Source organism: Gavialis gangeticus, unplaced genomic scaffold (assembly GCF_001723915.1).
Source record: "Gavialis gangeticus isolate Ggan-Ray unplaced genomic scaffold, GavGan_comp1, whole genome shotgun sequence".
Taxonomy (NCBI): Eukaryota; Metazoa; Chordata; order Crocodylia; family Gavialidae; genus Gavialis; species Gavialis gangeticus.
The window spans coordinates 112,224,691-112,238,628 of record NW_017729025.1 but is presented as its reverse complement, the minus strand read 5'-3'; the positions used below and the strand labels follow the sequence as shown (position 1 = coordinate 112,238,628).

Genomic DNA, 13,938 nt, shown 5'->3' with positions numbered 1-13,938 from the left:
TCCTTGATACTCGAAGCTGGTTGGAGTTCAGTTGCAGCCTTGGCTTTCCTGGTTTGCTCCCTGCAGGACCGGACCAGTGTAGAATATTCCTCCTTGGAGGTGAATCCCATCCTCCATCCTTTGTAAGCCTTTCTTTTTAGCCCTCCTGCTACCTTTCCCCCAAGATGGAATAGAATTAGCTTGTGCATTGAGGATCGCTCCCTTGAGAAGCAACCACTCTTCCTGGACTCCCCTTCCCCTGGGGTTGTGGTCCCTTAGGGCCTCCATTGACAAGCCTCCTGAGCTTGTCAAAGTTGGCTTTCCTGAAGTCAAGGACTTCTGTGTTGTTGACTGATTTGCCAGCTTTACGGCAGATGGTGAAAGTGATCAGCTCGTGGTCGCTATAACCCAGCTTCCCATCAATCACGAGGTCGCCAATTTCGGTCATCCCCAGTAGCCAGTACCAGGCTGTGCAGCGTTTTACCTCATTTGCCCGTACTCTTCTTGAGTCAGATAGAGGTTATCCACGCATGATAGGAAGCTTTGCAACTGCTCGGATTTTGCTGAGTGATCCTCCCACAAGATGTCCGGGTAACTGAAGTCCCCCATGACAACCATGGTCTTGGAGCATGTGGCCTCAGCCAGTTCCCGGGTGAACACCTCATCAAGCTCTTGACTTTGGGTGGGAGGTGTGCAGTAGACTCCCACCATTATGTCCCCTGTGCCGTGTTCCCCATGGATTTTAACCCAGAGGGTCTCCAGTTGTCCACCCTGGTCACCAATATCAGCTTGCAGGGATGTGTAGCTTTCCTTAACATAGAGAGCTATACCCCCGCCCCTTTTATCTACTCGATCCCTCCTGTACAGGGTATAGCCATCTATACCCATGGTCCAGTCATGGGTGGAGTCCCACCAAGTCTCCGTTATCCCTATGACATCATAATTATTTGTGTTTAAGCAGAAGGACGAGTTTCTCCTGCTTATTCCCCAAGCTCCTGGAATTTGTGTACAGGCAGGCAAATGTCCCTTTGGGGGCTCTTGCCTTGCCCACAGGTTGTATTGGGGCTGGGGCAGGAGTGGGCTCCCTTAAGTGCCTTGGTCTGCTGGCTTTGCAAGGGTTGCTCAGCGAGCCAGCAGTGGTGGTAGTCCCCCATCCCCCAATGAGCTTAGTTTAAAGCCCAGTGGAGCAGGTCAGCCAGTCTGGCTGAGAAGAGCCTCCTCCCCAGGGGAAAGAGGTGGAGGCCATCTCTTCCCAGCAGCTCGCTGCCTCTCTCGTCAAAGAGCGGGCTGTGGTCATGGAAGCCAAAGCCTTCCCAATGACACCAGTGCCACAGTCTTTGGTTCACTACCTGTTCACACACCTACCACTGCTGATACTGAGGAACACTCTTAAAAGGATCTTGCAGTACCCTAGTTAAGAACCACTGAACTAGGTAAATGGATACACAAAATGTTCTATGCAATAGTTTTCCCACATAGCAAACTTACTAAATACTTTTTGATACTTTCCAACTTTAGCCTGGATTCAAGTTATTTACTACATAGCAGAACTGTGCTTCATGTGTCTGCTCCACTTTTATTATGTAGTGAAATTAACTAACTATGAAGTATGTGTGTCTGTGCCCTATTTATCTACAGCTGAGGGAGAGGCAATCATGGACACACTGCCTCTTCCCTCTACTCCTTTTCAGAGACGAAAGGATGAGATGTTTCATTGTGGAGAGACAAACATGATTGTAAAAAGTAGTAGGCGTAGTAGTAGTATAAAAATGCTAACTTTTAAAAGAATGTGAATCTACAGTTTAGCACTTCACAGACCAGCTTGTCAATGGTGTGACCTTTAGTTTCTCCTAACTTAGTAAAGACTCCTGTGATTGCAAGATACTGAGGAGGTAAATACCAGGTTGGTCTTGCTAGCAGAAGTACGATGCTTTCATGAGTGACTTACAGCACTTGGGGCATGTGTGGGAAGTTTGGTTTTAAGAGCTAAAAACAAGACAGTACAGACTTGCTTCAATTATAGTTATCTTACAAGAAAAATGATCCAGCACCATTTAGCAAATAGTGCATTACCCCACAGCACCATCAGCTGTATAACGCTGATGACTTCTTCCATCTAGTAGATACAAGATATTTAAATTCATCAGACAAGATGTTGTGGATATTTATTGTAGCTAAAAGATTCTCATCTTTATTTCTAGGGTCTAGACCCAGAATCCAGCAGCTGAGGACACTGTCTGACCACATAACAGGTAAACAAATATTAGGTTTACAAATATACAGACAAAATAGCTCATATCCGCTATGGCCTGAGTTCAGGATTGGGGAAGCCCAGTCAAAACTGGGCCTATATGGGTCAATTTCAATTATTGTTGTCTATCAGAGGATGTGCTTGGAGGAATGCGGGTGACCAGTTGTGAATGTGGGTGACCAGGTGCCCATGCTGGCTTTTAAAAGATAGCCAGGGGAGATCAGAGCCATTTGATGAGGATTGTCAGGTCAGCTCAGGTGTCTCTGAGCTCTACCCAGGAGAACTTTTACAATCCTTTCATACCAATACGGCTACAACCTGGATATACTTGACAAATGGAAGATATTGCATTTTAGCAGATTTTAAAAAATGAAATCTTTATAATTTTACAAGAAGGAAGCAAGTTTGGCCACCTGAGACCCTGCTTCTGCCTTTGTCATAGGTAATTTGCATCATCGCAGTTTCACCACAGAGCTCAGAGACACCTTACCACATAAGTAATGTCTCCCCAGAAGAGTTTTCCATCTTTTTTTACTCCTCTGTGAAATACGAAAAACCATAACCAGAAGGAAATGACTACATCCTGCTTACCACCAAACAACTCTGAGGTAAACAAACTATTCCACCTTCTCTCTCAGCCTAATCTGCACAGAAAATGAACTGTTCCAAACAGGAGATTTTACCACACCTTCAACTCTCCTATGAAATATGAACTTTCATTTCTACCCAGGAGAACTTTTACAATCTTTTCACATATGCCTGAAGAAGGGTGCTTGTGCCCAAAAGCTTGCAATTAAAGAATTTTTTCTTTGCAAAGATCTAGTTGGTCTAATAAAACATATCACCTCTACCACAAGTTCTGATTCCTTTTGCCTCTAGACCAATATGGATACAACCTGGATACCCAAGCAATCATATGGCTCTTTTACATAAAGTGCAACTCCTCCTTCTCTTCTACCCTGACTGTCCTTCCTGAACAGCTTGTACCCATCCATGACAGTGCTCCAGTCATGCATGTTATCCCACCAAGTCTCTGTTATTCCAATCATGTCATAGTTCTGTGCCTGGGTGAGGACTTCCTTCCTGCTTGTTTCCTGGGCTCCATGCATTTGTGTACTACCTGAGGTAACTAGCCGATTGCCTTGATTTCTCAGGAAGTACGGGAGAACCTCCCCTGTTTTCCCCTCCTGCTTGCTCTTCCTCCAGGTCTCCTGCTTCCCCACTTACCTCAGGGCTTTGGTCTCCATCCCCCAGTGAACCTAATTTAGAGGCCTCATCACTAGGTTAGCAACCATGAAATGTGGATGACATTTGCAAGACTGCTCTTTTTTGGTTCCAGTTTCCTAGCAGTGAGGTCTGCAAGATTGGTGATGGGTAAATATTGGTCATTCTCTCACCACCTTTCCTGCAAGCTCCCCCAATATTCCACCTTGTCAACTCTGCTGTTCAACATGTATCTGAGGCTACTGGGTAAGTTCATGTGTTGTTTGTCCTTCACAAACAAAGACAACCTCATCCATTGGGGGGGAGGAGAAGGGGGTAGAAGAGAGAAGAGAGAAAAAATAAATGGGAAAGAAACAGGGAGGGAGAAAAGGAAAAAGAAGGAAAGAGGAAAGAGGAAGGAGTGGGGTGCAGGTCATGTGGGTACGTAGGTGACTTATAAACCCAATCTTTGCCTTGAACAATCTGCTGCAGCAGGGGCAGGAAAGTGATGAGGACTGGGTGCAGGAGGTTTTCATTTTTCTGGCCACGCATTTCTTCATTGCTTCTGTCATGCATTGCTATTCAAAGGCCAGTGCTCCATTCTAGATTGATTATCTCCAGGATACACAGTAAGTTCATGTAGAGATTTGAATAACACCTGGGTTATTCATCCAGCCCAGGCCCTGTACACTATCACTCTTTACCCAGTACCTGACTACATTGGAAACTGGAGGAACCAACTGGAGGTACTCTTCAAGCAGGTGACAAATCTATCTAAAATCAATGGGATGGAAATGATGGGAGACTTCAATTTTCTGGATATTTTCTCAAAGAAAAATGAAACCAAACATAAAATATCACGCTGGTTCCTAACTTGTGTAGAGGACAACTTTCTCTTGTAGAAAGTGGAGGATACGACTCGGGGATCATCTATCTTGGATCTTGTTCTGACCAACAAGGAACAACTGCTGGAGGATGTGAATGATGGGTAACTTGGCAGGAAGTAATAATGGTATGACAAAATTTCAGATCCTGAGACAGGGAAAGCATGAAGTCAGCAAAATTGTGATGCTAGATTTCAAAAAGGTGGATTTCATCTGGCACAAGGAGCTAACAGGAATGATGAAATCATAGGAGTATAAATTGAAGGACAGAGGTGTCTAGGAGAGCTGGGTGCTTCTAAGGGACATAACTTTTTGGGGGGTTTCCAATATTGTCCCAAAACTATAGAAGCAAAACAAGAATGGCAAGAAACCAAAGTGGCTGCACAAAGAAATTTTGAGATGCCTCAATTGTAAAAGAAAAGCATACATAAAGTGGAAGAATGGGCCAGGATGTGTACCAGGAAACAGCAAGAACCTGCAGGGACAAAATCAGGAAGGCAAAGATAAAAAAATGAGCTGCACCTTGCAAAGGAGGTTAAGGACAAAAGGAAGAGGTTCTATAAGTATGTTAGCCAGAAAAGAAGGACCAAAGAAGCTGCGTGTCCTCTGTTAACAAGCTATGCCTAATTTCTACCATGGTATTTCCCATACTTCTGGGCTTTTTCTGGTGGCCACCCTCCGCCCCATCTTTTCTGCTATACATGTCAGGATGTTTTTAAGCCTCCCCAGAGGCACTAAGTGTTGGCTAAAGCTAAGGCTGGGGGCTTCAACTGGGGTGTGCCAATTTTCCTCCTAGGAGCAAAGCCAGGTGCTCCTGGCTAGAGGGTCTTGCCCCTCCACTCAGGGTCAGACCAAATACTCTAATTTGGGGTCAGAAAGGAATTTTACCCCATGGTCAGACTTGTACAGACTGTGAGGGTTTTTGCCTTCCTCTGTAGCAGGGAGCCTTGCCCCTCTCCCGGGGCCTCTCAAGCATATATTTTCAACATTGTATAGAAGCAGAACGTTAGCTGCCATGGTTCCCCTGCTTTACCTGCAGCAGGTTAGGGTGTTAGCTCTGTGTTCTGTCATGATTGATGACTGTCTTATTTAGAATTTAGACTGCGGTTTGTATGGGATGATTTGGATTGAGATGGTCCTGCCTCAGGCAGGGAGTTAGACTACATGACCTCTAGATAACCATCCCTGCTTCTCTATGATTATGACTGACTCCCTTTATTTTCCACCTCAGTCCCTAAGTTAGCAAGTTCCAATTGGGCACCAAATTTATTTGGCAAATTGGATGTCGTTTTCAATAGTTGTTCTTCAGCTTTGCCACTCCTTTAACTTCGAGACCAACCATGGGCATTTTTCAAGAAGTATTGTAAGACCTTTTTTTTATTTGCACAGGCATTTAACAGGGGTGGATAAATTCTGGGACACTGATTGTGGTGAGCTGTTTTATTATATTCTATTTTATCTATTTTTATAATTTTTCTTATTTTTACTGTAAGCCACCCTGAGACCTTTTTTCTGAAGCAGGCATATAAATCAAATCAAATAAATAAAAATAAGTAAGCAAATAAACACGTGTGTATACGCAAATAAATCTTTGCACGTAAAAATCTGTATCCTTCTCCATATTAATGACGGTTGTTCATCATAAAGCTTTCCCCAATATATCAATGTCATTCTGTAATATGATAACTGAGGTAACTGGAAACTATATGCAATATTCAAGATATAGTTGTAGAAAATTAGTGGAGAGAGAAACTACATGGTTTGTTTTGAGAACACACTTCAAATATCACACTGTCCTAGATGGTGGCAGATATAATTTTAAGGAGCTGTGGGACAAGATACAGCAAGGAGGTAAAAAAGAGTTAATGAGCCCTTGCAACTTCTGTTGGTCAAAAGAAAACATTATTTTTTGCCAGCACTGCTATCACCACAAACCAAACACATGTCCAATTTGTTGTTCTCATTTATAGGTCTTTGTGGAGGCAGAAGAGCTATGATTTCAGCAAAGCTTTTGACACTGTGTTCCACAGTATTTTCATGAGTAAGCTAAGGAAATACAGGAAAAGGTAACTACTACAAGGTGAGCAGATAACTGGTCGTATCTTGGGCTTGAGGAATAGTCATCAATGGCACAGTATCCAACAAGTGAGGGTCCCCAGGGGTCTCTCCTAGGTCCAGTACTGTTTAATATCTTCATGAATTAATTAAAAGATGGAACTGAGTGTACTCATAAATATACAGATGACACTAGATTGGGTAGGATTGTAGACTCTTTGGAGGATAAGACTGGGATTCAAAATTACTTTGACAAATCGGAGAAATTGTCTGAAATAAATAGGATGAAATTCAGCAAAGAAATGTGGTAAGTACTGCACTTGGGATGAAACAATTACATGCACAAATACAAATTAGAAGCAACTGGCTAGATTGTATTCCTTGTATTCCTTCCATCTAGAATTGTGTTTCTTTCTTTTCACTGGTATCTTCAACTCCTTTCAATTATACTAGGATCAATTTACTAGAACTTCACAGTAGGGCTGTGCGATGCTTCGCTTGCTGATTCAATTTGGCAGAAATTCAGCCCGATTCAGTGGCTGAATCTACAAATCCAAATCTAATCAGGAGACCCTTTAATCTCTCCAAATCAAATCAAAACTCTCTGAATTAATTCTGAGAGATTTGGAAAGATTCAATGATTTGGCCATAGACACAGCTTTAAATGTTTTTTCTACATACTTCAACATACCAGGTGGCTTTTGAATGCTGAGATGCTGGGGCAGATGGAGCATCCCACAGGAGTGCAGGGTGGGGTCTCCAGTGCACTCAGCAGCAGACCCAGAAGTGGACCAAAACCACTTCCGGTCCACTTCTGGGTCTGCTGGGGAACATGCTGCTGGACGCCCCTGTGCCCCCCCCCAGCTCAGCGACTGTTGCCTCCTCCATCTGGGGGCGCACCCGGAATCCCCCCGTGGCTGATCGCCAAGCTGAAGCGGCACAAGGAGGGACCCCCAGCATGCTCCCTGGCAGACCCGGAAGTACTTCCAGTCCACTTCCGGGTTCACCGCCGAACACGTGGGGGGCCCCCCATATTCCTGTGACATGCTTCATCTGCCCCAGCATCACAGAGTTCACAAACCATGCCTGGTATCTTCAGGTATATAGAAAAACATTTAAAGCTGTGTCTATGGCCAAATCACTGATTCTCTGAATCAGAATCAAATCCTCAGAATTGAACTTGGCCGAATTGAATCGGGGACAGTGATTCACATCAATTAATTGAATCACTGTCCCCGATTTCAAGCCAAATCCAAATCTGAATTGAATAAGGCCCATTTTGCACATCCCTACTTCACAGATCCACAGAACTTCAAAGGGAAGGTTAGCAACAGAATTCTCTGAAGACTCCCAACACTGCCCACAGACATGTGGATCTTTCCTTATGTTAATCATTCACCTATAACTTAGTGATGTCTAGTACCTGGAATGCATTTTTATGAAAAGATCCAGCTTAAAGTCAATGCACCACTGAGGCCCTATTTGGAATATGCAAGTGAAGTATAGGCTTTGTGCTGTTGAATGTCATCCTAAACTAACAATTCTTCTGAATAATAGATAGGTAACTGTAAATCTTTACTTGCTTTAATGAGAACTTCTAGGAGAAAGGATTAGCCCTAAGAGTAAGGATCTGTAGAACTAGGGTAGCAGTAAATGAAGTATATTTCTTTTATTTCTTAGTTTAAATTTGAATATGAAGGTAAAGACTAAGACTTGACAGCAGTGAAATGGTACAGCCCTGTACATCTGACACAAACCGATACCCAGAACACAACTTTGGTTCCCAATTGTTATTAAAAATTATTAAGATTAGAAATACTTAAAACATATACACAAATATCTCTGCTTGGATACCTCTGGATACCAAAGAAAAACTCAGTTTTCACATCAGGTATTTGAAAGTAGTTATTTCACAAAAAAAACTAATTGTTTTGGCATTTTGAAAATAGAAATAAGATACAACTGAGGTTATGTTAAGAAATAGCTAATGAGCTGCAGCACATCAGTGTGTATGTACAAAGGGCTTCAATGTTCCGTTTTGCTGACTACACAAACATTTTTAGTATGCAAAGACCTATTAACTCAAGGGGATTTTGCATCAGTTTATAACAGTTCCATGTATGGTGTTTGATAGACTGGGTCAGTAAAATAAAGGCAGATGACAGTGAATTAATTCTAGTACTACTTTGTTGCAGTGTTGCCATTACAGTTTCTTCTACTGCATTCATAGCTACTACAGCTTCCCTTGTTTTAATAGTGTCTTCAACTACCAATAAAATACCACCTACCGGAGTAATAGGAAACAGCATAACTACAAATACCTATGATGGACACACTCCTATGACACTTAATAAAGAGACCTAGATAAATATCACTATACATTGCTATACATTAGCCCATAACAAAGAAAGGGATCCATCACTGATGGGGTGGTTCAATAGCTAGCCATTGATCACCACTAGCCAAATCAGTTCCTTCTCATGAAGTTTCAAGAGGGTTTATCCTGTTTTCTCTCCCTCCCATTCCCACTTGCTAACTTCCTTTCAAAGAGGTTTGGGTGATCTGCTCTGGTCCTTCCAGTCATTAGGATTCATCAGCAATAGGTTTTACAAAGTATATATTTGCTTGTTAGTCCTTTCCTTAACTTTCCAAGAAGGACAGGGTAACAGAATGCTGCTGCAATTAATAAAAGGAAAAAACAAAAAAAATGTTCTGTCTTTCATTCACATCGTGTTTACTTACATTCCAAGAAAATCCCAAACAAAAATAATTTTGAAAGAAATCAAACAGTGATGAAAATCCAGTCTCTTAAAGAGACAGACCACCCTAGCACACATCCCTTTCCTTAATTCGCAACTTATATTTCCAATTTTATCACTTGCATCAATTTTCCAAATCCTTCTCTTGATAGCTGGCCTGAATCATAATGTTGATCTCCCTGGGCTTGTCCTCTGAAACCATTAAGGATGAAGTGATAATATGATCCAATAAAGAGTGTCTGTTTTATTACAACAGATTATATTTGGTAGTGATGTATTACCAACCTTAAAATGGTATCTAAGATTAACTACTTTACAGCATTCTTTCACAAAGTATGGCGTATTTTGCTGAAAATAAATAAGAAAATGGGCAGGCTTTGCAGACAAAACTTTTACATTCTCCAGCATCTCAGCTTTCATAGTACAAAACAGTTATGCTCAAGATGTTATGGTTACTTCAAAAAACTTAAAAATATGCAGACAATATAAGAAAGCACAGAAAGCATTGTGAATTCATACTGCCATTATCCAAAGTAGACTAAGGATTTATTATGACAGCTGTATACAAATTAATGTTACCACCAAATGGCAGAGGTGAAAGGAAAATGCAATTCCTTTATCTTTCCCGAAAGGGGACTGGGGGTAACACTGATATAACACTTCAGAGTTGTAATGTGCAACTGCTCTTTCTGAGATACAGTTTTCTGCTTTCATCTATACGAGACACTTAAGGCGCAGTAGACTGATTGACTGTGCATTACAGCATCATGGCAAAAACATGCTATTAGTCTACTGCGCATTACGCATCACAAAGAAGTGTACAATTGCACTAATGCACAGTAGGGCAGCCTACTGCACATTTATTTGTGCTTCCTTTTGCAAGCACTAAATTTAATGTACAATAGGCATTGCACGTTAATGAATCTATAAATGTGCCAGAATAGAATGTTCTTTTCTTTCCTTTTTGTTAAATGAAAACAGCATCCAATTCCATCTTTGACATGTCAGTTTACATTCTGAAACTTTAATTAAAGTCCAGACTAATTAACGTGCTTTAGAAATAAGTGCTTTCTTCAGGGTATCAGAAGCTACCTGGAATTCCCTGACCAGGCTTTTGCCTTTGGATTTTTAATTAAGCCTCTCAGAGGAACTGTAACATGAGAAAACAGTGAAACAAGCCTTGAGAAAATCCAGTACCAAGAACAATTTTTCCATCTATTTGGTGGTATGATGGCAGTCTCTGCTTTTACTACTACCACTAAGTTTTGCAATTCACCTACAACATAGCCTGGATTTTTGCCCTTATGTCTAGTCAGTACATTTCTAGTGATCTAACTGAATCTTTACTTTAGCTACACCGCACACTGAACTGAATCATTACAGAGAAAACAAAAGCAAAACCTCTGAACTACTGCTTTGATAACTGTTAAGTTATAGACCCTATATGTTGCTAATACAAGAGTTTCAGGTGCCTTGGAGCTACAGCACAGATTTCAGGAGTCAAGGAGAGGGGGTAATGAGATAAATAAGATATAGCAAGTTAGCAGCACAAAGCTATGGCAATAACCATACTTGCTGTTTGTGTGCATCTTCCAGGTTTCAGTTTCCAGGGATCAAATCAAGATCCCCAACAGCAAGCGTATCAGATGAGCCAATAAAGACCTTTTTCTGACTAAAAAGCAAGCATTGCTTATCCCAGTAGGACATGGATATTTGCATGTCTCGTACACCACACCTGAGATTATCACTAAACAAAGCATTAACAACCTCAGTTCATCAAGAGTTTTCTGCGCTGTTATCAAAGTACCACTCATAGGCAATTTGCTAAACTATTCCTTTTTTGGCAATCTCATTAGATTAATTAGGGATAATTACTTTTTGTCTCTAGCTCTTGAGTTGGTTCTCTCCAGAGCTGGGTTGAGGGTCCTTGGTAGGTTGATGTGTTCCACCTTGGAAAATGATGGCTGAAATGTTTTTAAAGTACAGGCTACATTTTAAAGAGATAAACCCAAGCTATAAAATATGCTTCTGAATCCAAATGACCTGTATATTGGGGCACTTTGGATCAGATTTTTTTTTTTAAGCCATCTCCACTTAAAGTATTATACGGGCTCAAATATTTTGGTAGCAATAATCAGGTTATTCTACAGCTCTTTTCACCTTAGAATGAAATTCACCCTTAAGTAGAATTTTGGCACAAAACCAACACACCATTTAAGTGAATCATAACTGAGGTTATGATTGCCTAAGCCATCTGCTGGTCAGGCATACAAGGGAAAGTTCAGCTTTAAGAGAGAGTTCTGTTGTTACTTGTTTTTCCTTTTACCTGAAATGGAGACTGGCTGTTGTAATTCTTTATCTCCTTGTTGGCTCCTCGGAACAACAAAACTCTTGCACAGCTTTCCTGCAATTTGTAGAAGAGGAAATTGTTAATTATGAGTGTTAATCCCTAATAGATGTAGTGTAGGGATAAGATATGGCTATTGTTTGGCATACATTTTCAAATGTGAAACAGTAAGTGCCCTAAGCAGAAATGAAAGTTTGTTCCTATTTAAATAATTTCTCTCATATTTGAGAGGGAGGCTCTTAAATACTATGATACTGGATGATATTCAAGTCTTTAGTGTTCTGGAAGCAATATGTAAGGCTATGGATAAGCATTGATTTGAAAAGCTAATAATATCCATAAAATTCCCAGCACCAGAAAAACAGCATGAAAGGCACAGCCATTCAAGTTCCTGGTCATCCAGTGGGTTACAGAGCATGGTGAGAGCACATACTGCTGGTGTTCCACTTTGCATTTACAGAGGTTCCCAAGGATAGCTGAGCATACAGAAAAGTGACAATTGCCTAGGAAACCACACCTACGAGGGCTTTCCCCTCAACCTCATGCTGGGAGTACAGAGCCACAGGGCACCCATCCAGTTTCCACTGCCAAGGGCTCATCAATTTCACTTCCAGCCTGCAATGGATCCCTGCCTCCTGAGCAACCTGAGGCTCCCAATCATGCAGTGCTGGTAGGTCCAGTGCATGCCATGTTCCTTCCAGCATAGTTGAGGTCTGCTACTGTTTCATCAAAGAGCTGATTCAGCTCCATTATGGGCAGTTATATGAGGCCACTTGGATATAATCCAGTTCCTGGTCATGTGATCTCCAGTTAGCCAACAAGTTAAGGGTAGGGAAGTCCCCAGTGGGAGAGGCAGTGCAGGAGGTATCCTTGGCTATCCAGTGAGTATTGGTACTGCTGTTCACCTAACTCCTCAACCTGCAGGAGGTAAGTGGCAGGGCAAGGGATCTGAGAATGGCTCGACTTTAGAAGGGAGCTCTGTAGAGTTTCACCTTGGACCAGCCATAGTCTTTGGAATTTAGAGCAGCTGGTCACTACACTAAACACACATGGACCTCCCCACCACGCTGTGCCATGCATGATCCATCCTTCATGACTCTGATATTCTTTATGCTTCAGGAGGGAGGATGATGGGTCTTCCCTTCACCCTAGCTATGGCCTTTGCAGATTAGACGAGTCAAAGAAAAACAGGCTGAACAGCAAATCTATGTCTCAACCTGTAAGCTGAGCTCCAACTCCCTGAGATAGTAGAGTTTGGTATAACAGAATCCCTGGAGCTGTTGGAAGGAGGGAGGAAGGAGTAAAGCATCCTGGGATGCTTGAAGACAGAGGCATGTCCTACAACATTACATATAACTGTACAGGCCTAACACAAAGTGCTAGGAATTGTCACACTTCTAAGCAGTTGCTGCTGGAAAAGCTAACATTTCATTGTGGAACCGCCATGTTTTTTCCATGACAAACTCTTTGAATGACCATACATTTACTTTTTGCAGCACTAAAAGGACATATTTCTCACTACAGATTTAACACTTATCTATAGCCTAAGTGAAACAGCTAAAAGAAACACAATTTTTACTGACATGTAAATACCTTTTAACAATTCAAGAAAATATATTATAGAAACTCTATATTAAAATCAACCAGAATTTGCACAAAAAAACAATGTTCACAAATAAAACTTTATACAGTCTTTACTTAGCACCTTTGCTTATGTTGGAGTCAAAGGGACTTTCCAAAAAATAAAGTAATACTTAATGTGATCAATGATATCATTGCTTAGCTCTAAATATGTAAGAAATTCATGAAGTAAACAAAACACACCAATTTTTACTGTTTATACGTACTTACTTTGATTAGGGTCTATCTGAAACTCTACACCAGTAATAGATTTTAATGAAATAGTATGTTTAGTACATTGCTTTAAACCCATCAAATTTTTTTTGAACTGCTTGTATATGTATTAAAGCCAGCTCAGCTATCCAACCCGCAAAAATACAGCCACAACACAAAACAAATATATTCCTATCTACCCCCTCAAATAATGAGAAACTAGTGTAAGAACAGATCCTGGTTCAGTCTTCAGCTGCAAACCGCTCCAAACTTTTATTTTTGATTGAATACACTGTATTTCTATCAGTTACTATTCTGTGCTGTTGTAACATATGAATGACTATAATTTGGTAGAAATTTTTCTGTAGTTCTAACACTTTTTTTGCACAGTAGACTTTTTCATGATATATCTATATCATAGAAGTAGGGTCAGAAGGGACTTTGTAGATCTTCAAGTCCGACCCCCTGCCTGGGCAGGAGAAAAAGAACTGGGCTCAAATGATTCCAGCCAGGTAGGCATCAAGCCTCCTCTTAAAGACCCCCAGGGTAGGAGCCAGCACCACTTCCCTTGGAAGTTGGTTCCAGATCCTAGCCGCCCTGACTGTGAAGTAGTTCTTACGGATGTCT

The 13,938-nt window shown here is 41.3% G+C and overlaps 1 protein-coding gene across 4 annotated transcripts in view; it reads right to left on the bottom strand.

Annotated features, from left to right (window-relative positions):
* Positions 1-13,938, bottom strand: part of SHANK2 (SH3 and multiple ankyrin repeat domains 2) — an 856,646-nt gene that overhangs the window by 624,809 nt on the left and 217,899 nt on the right. For all 4 annotated transcript variants that reach the window (XM_019519421.1, XM_019519422.1, XM_019519423.1 and 1 more), the window contains one exon: positions 11,458-11,535. In XM_019519421.1, the coding sequence (XP_019374966.1) occupies positions 11,458-11,535 (78 nt within the window). The remainder of the gene's footprint in view (positions 1-11,457; positions 11,536-13,938) is intronic.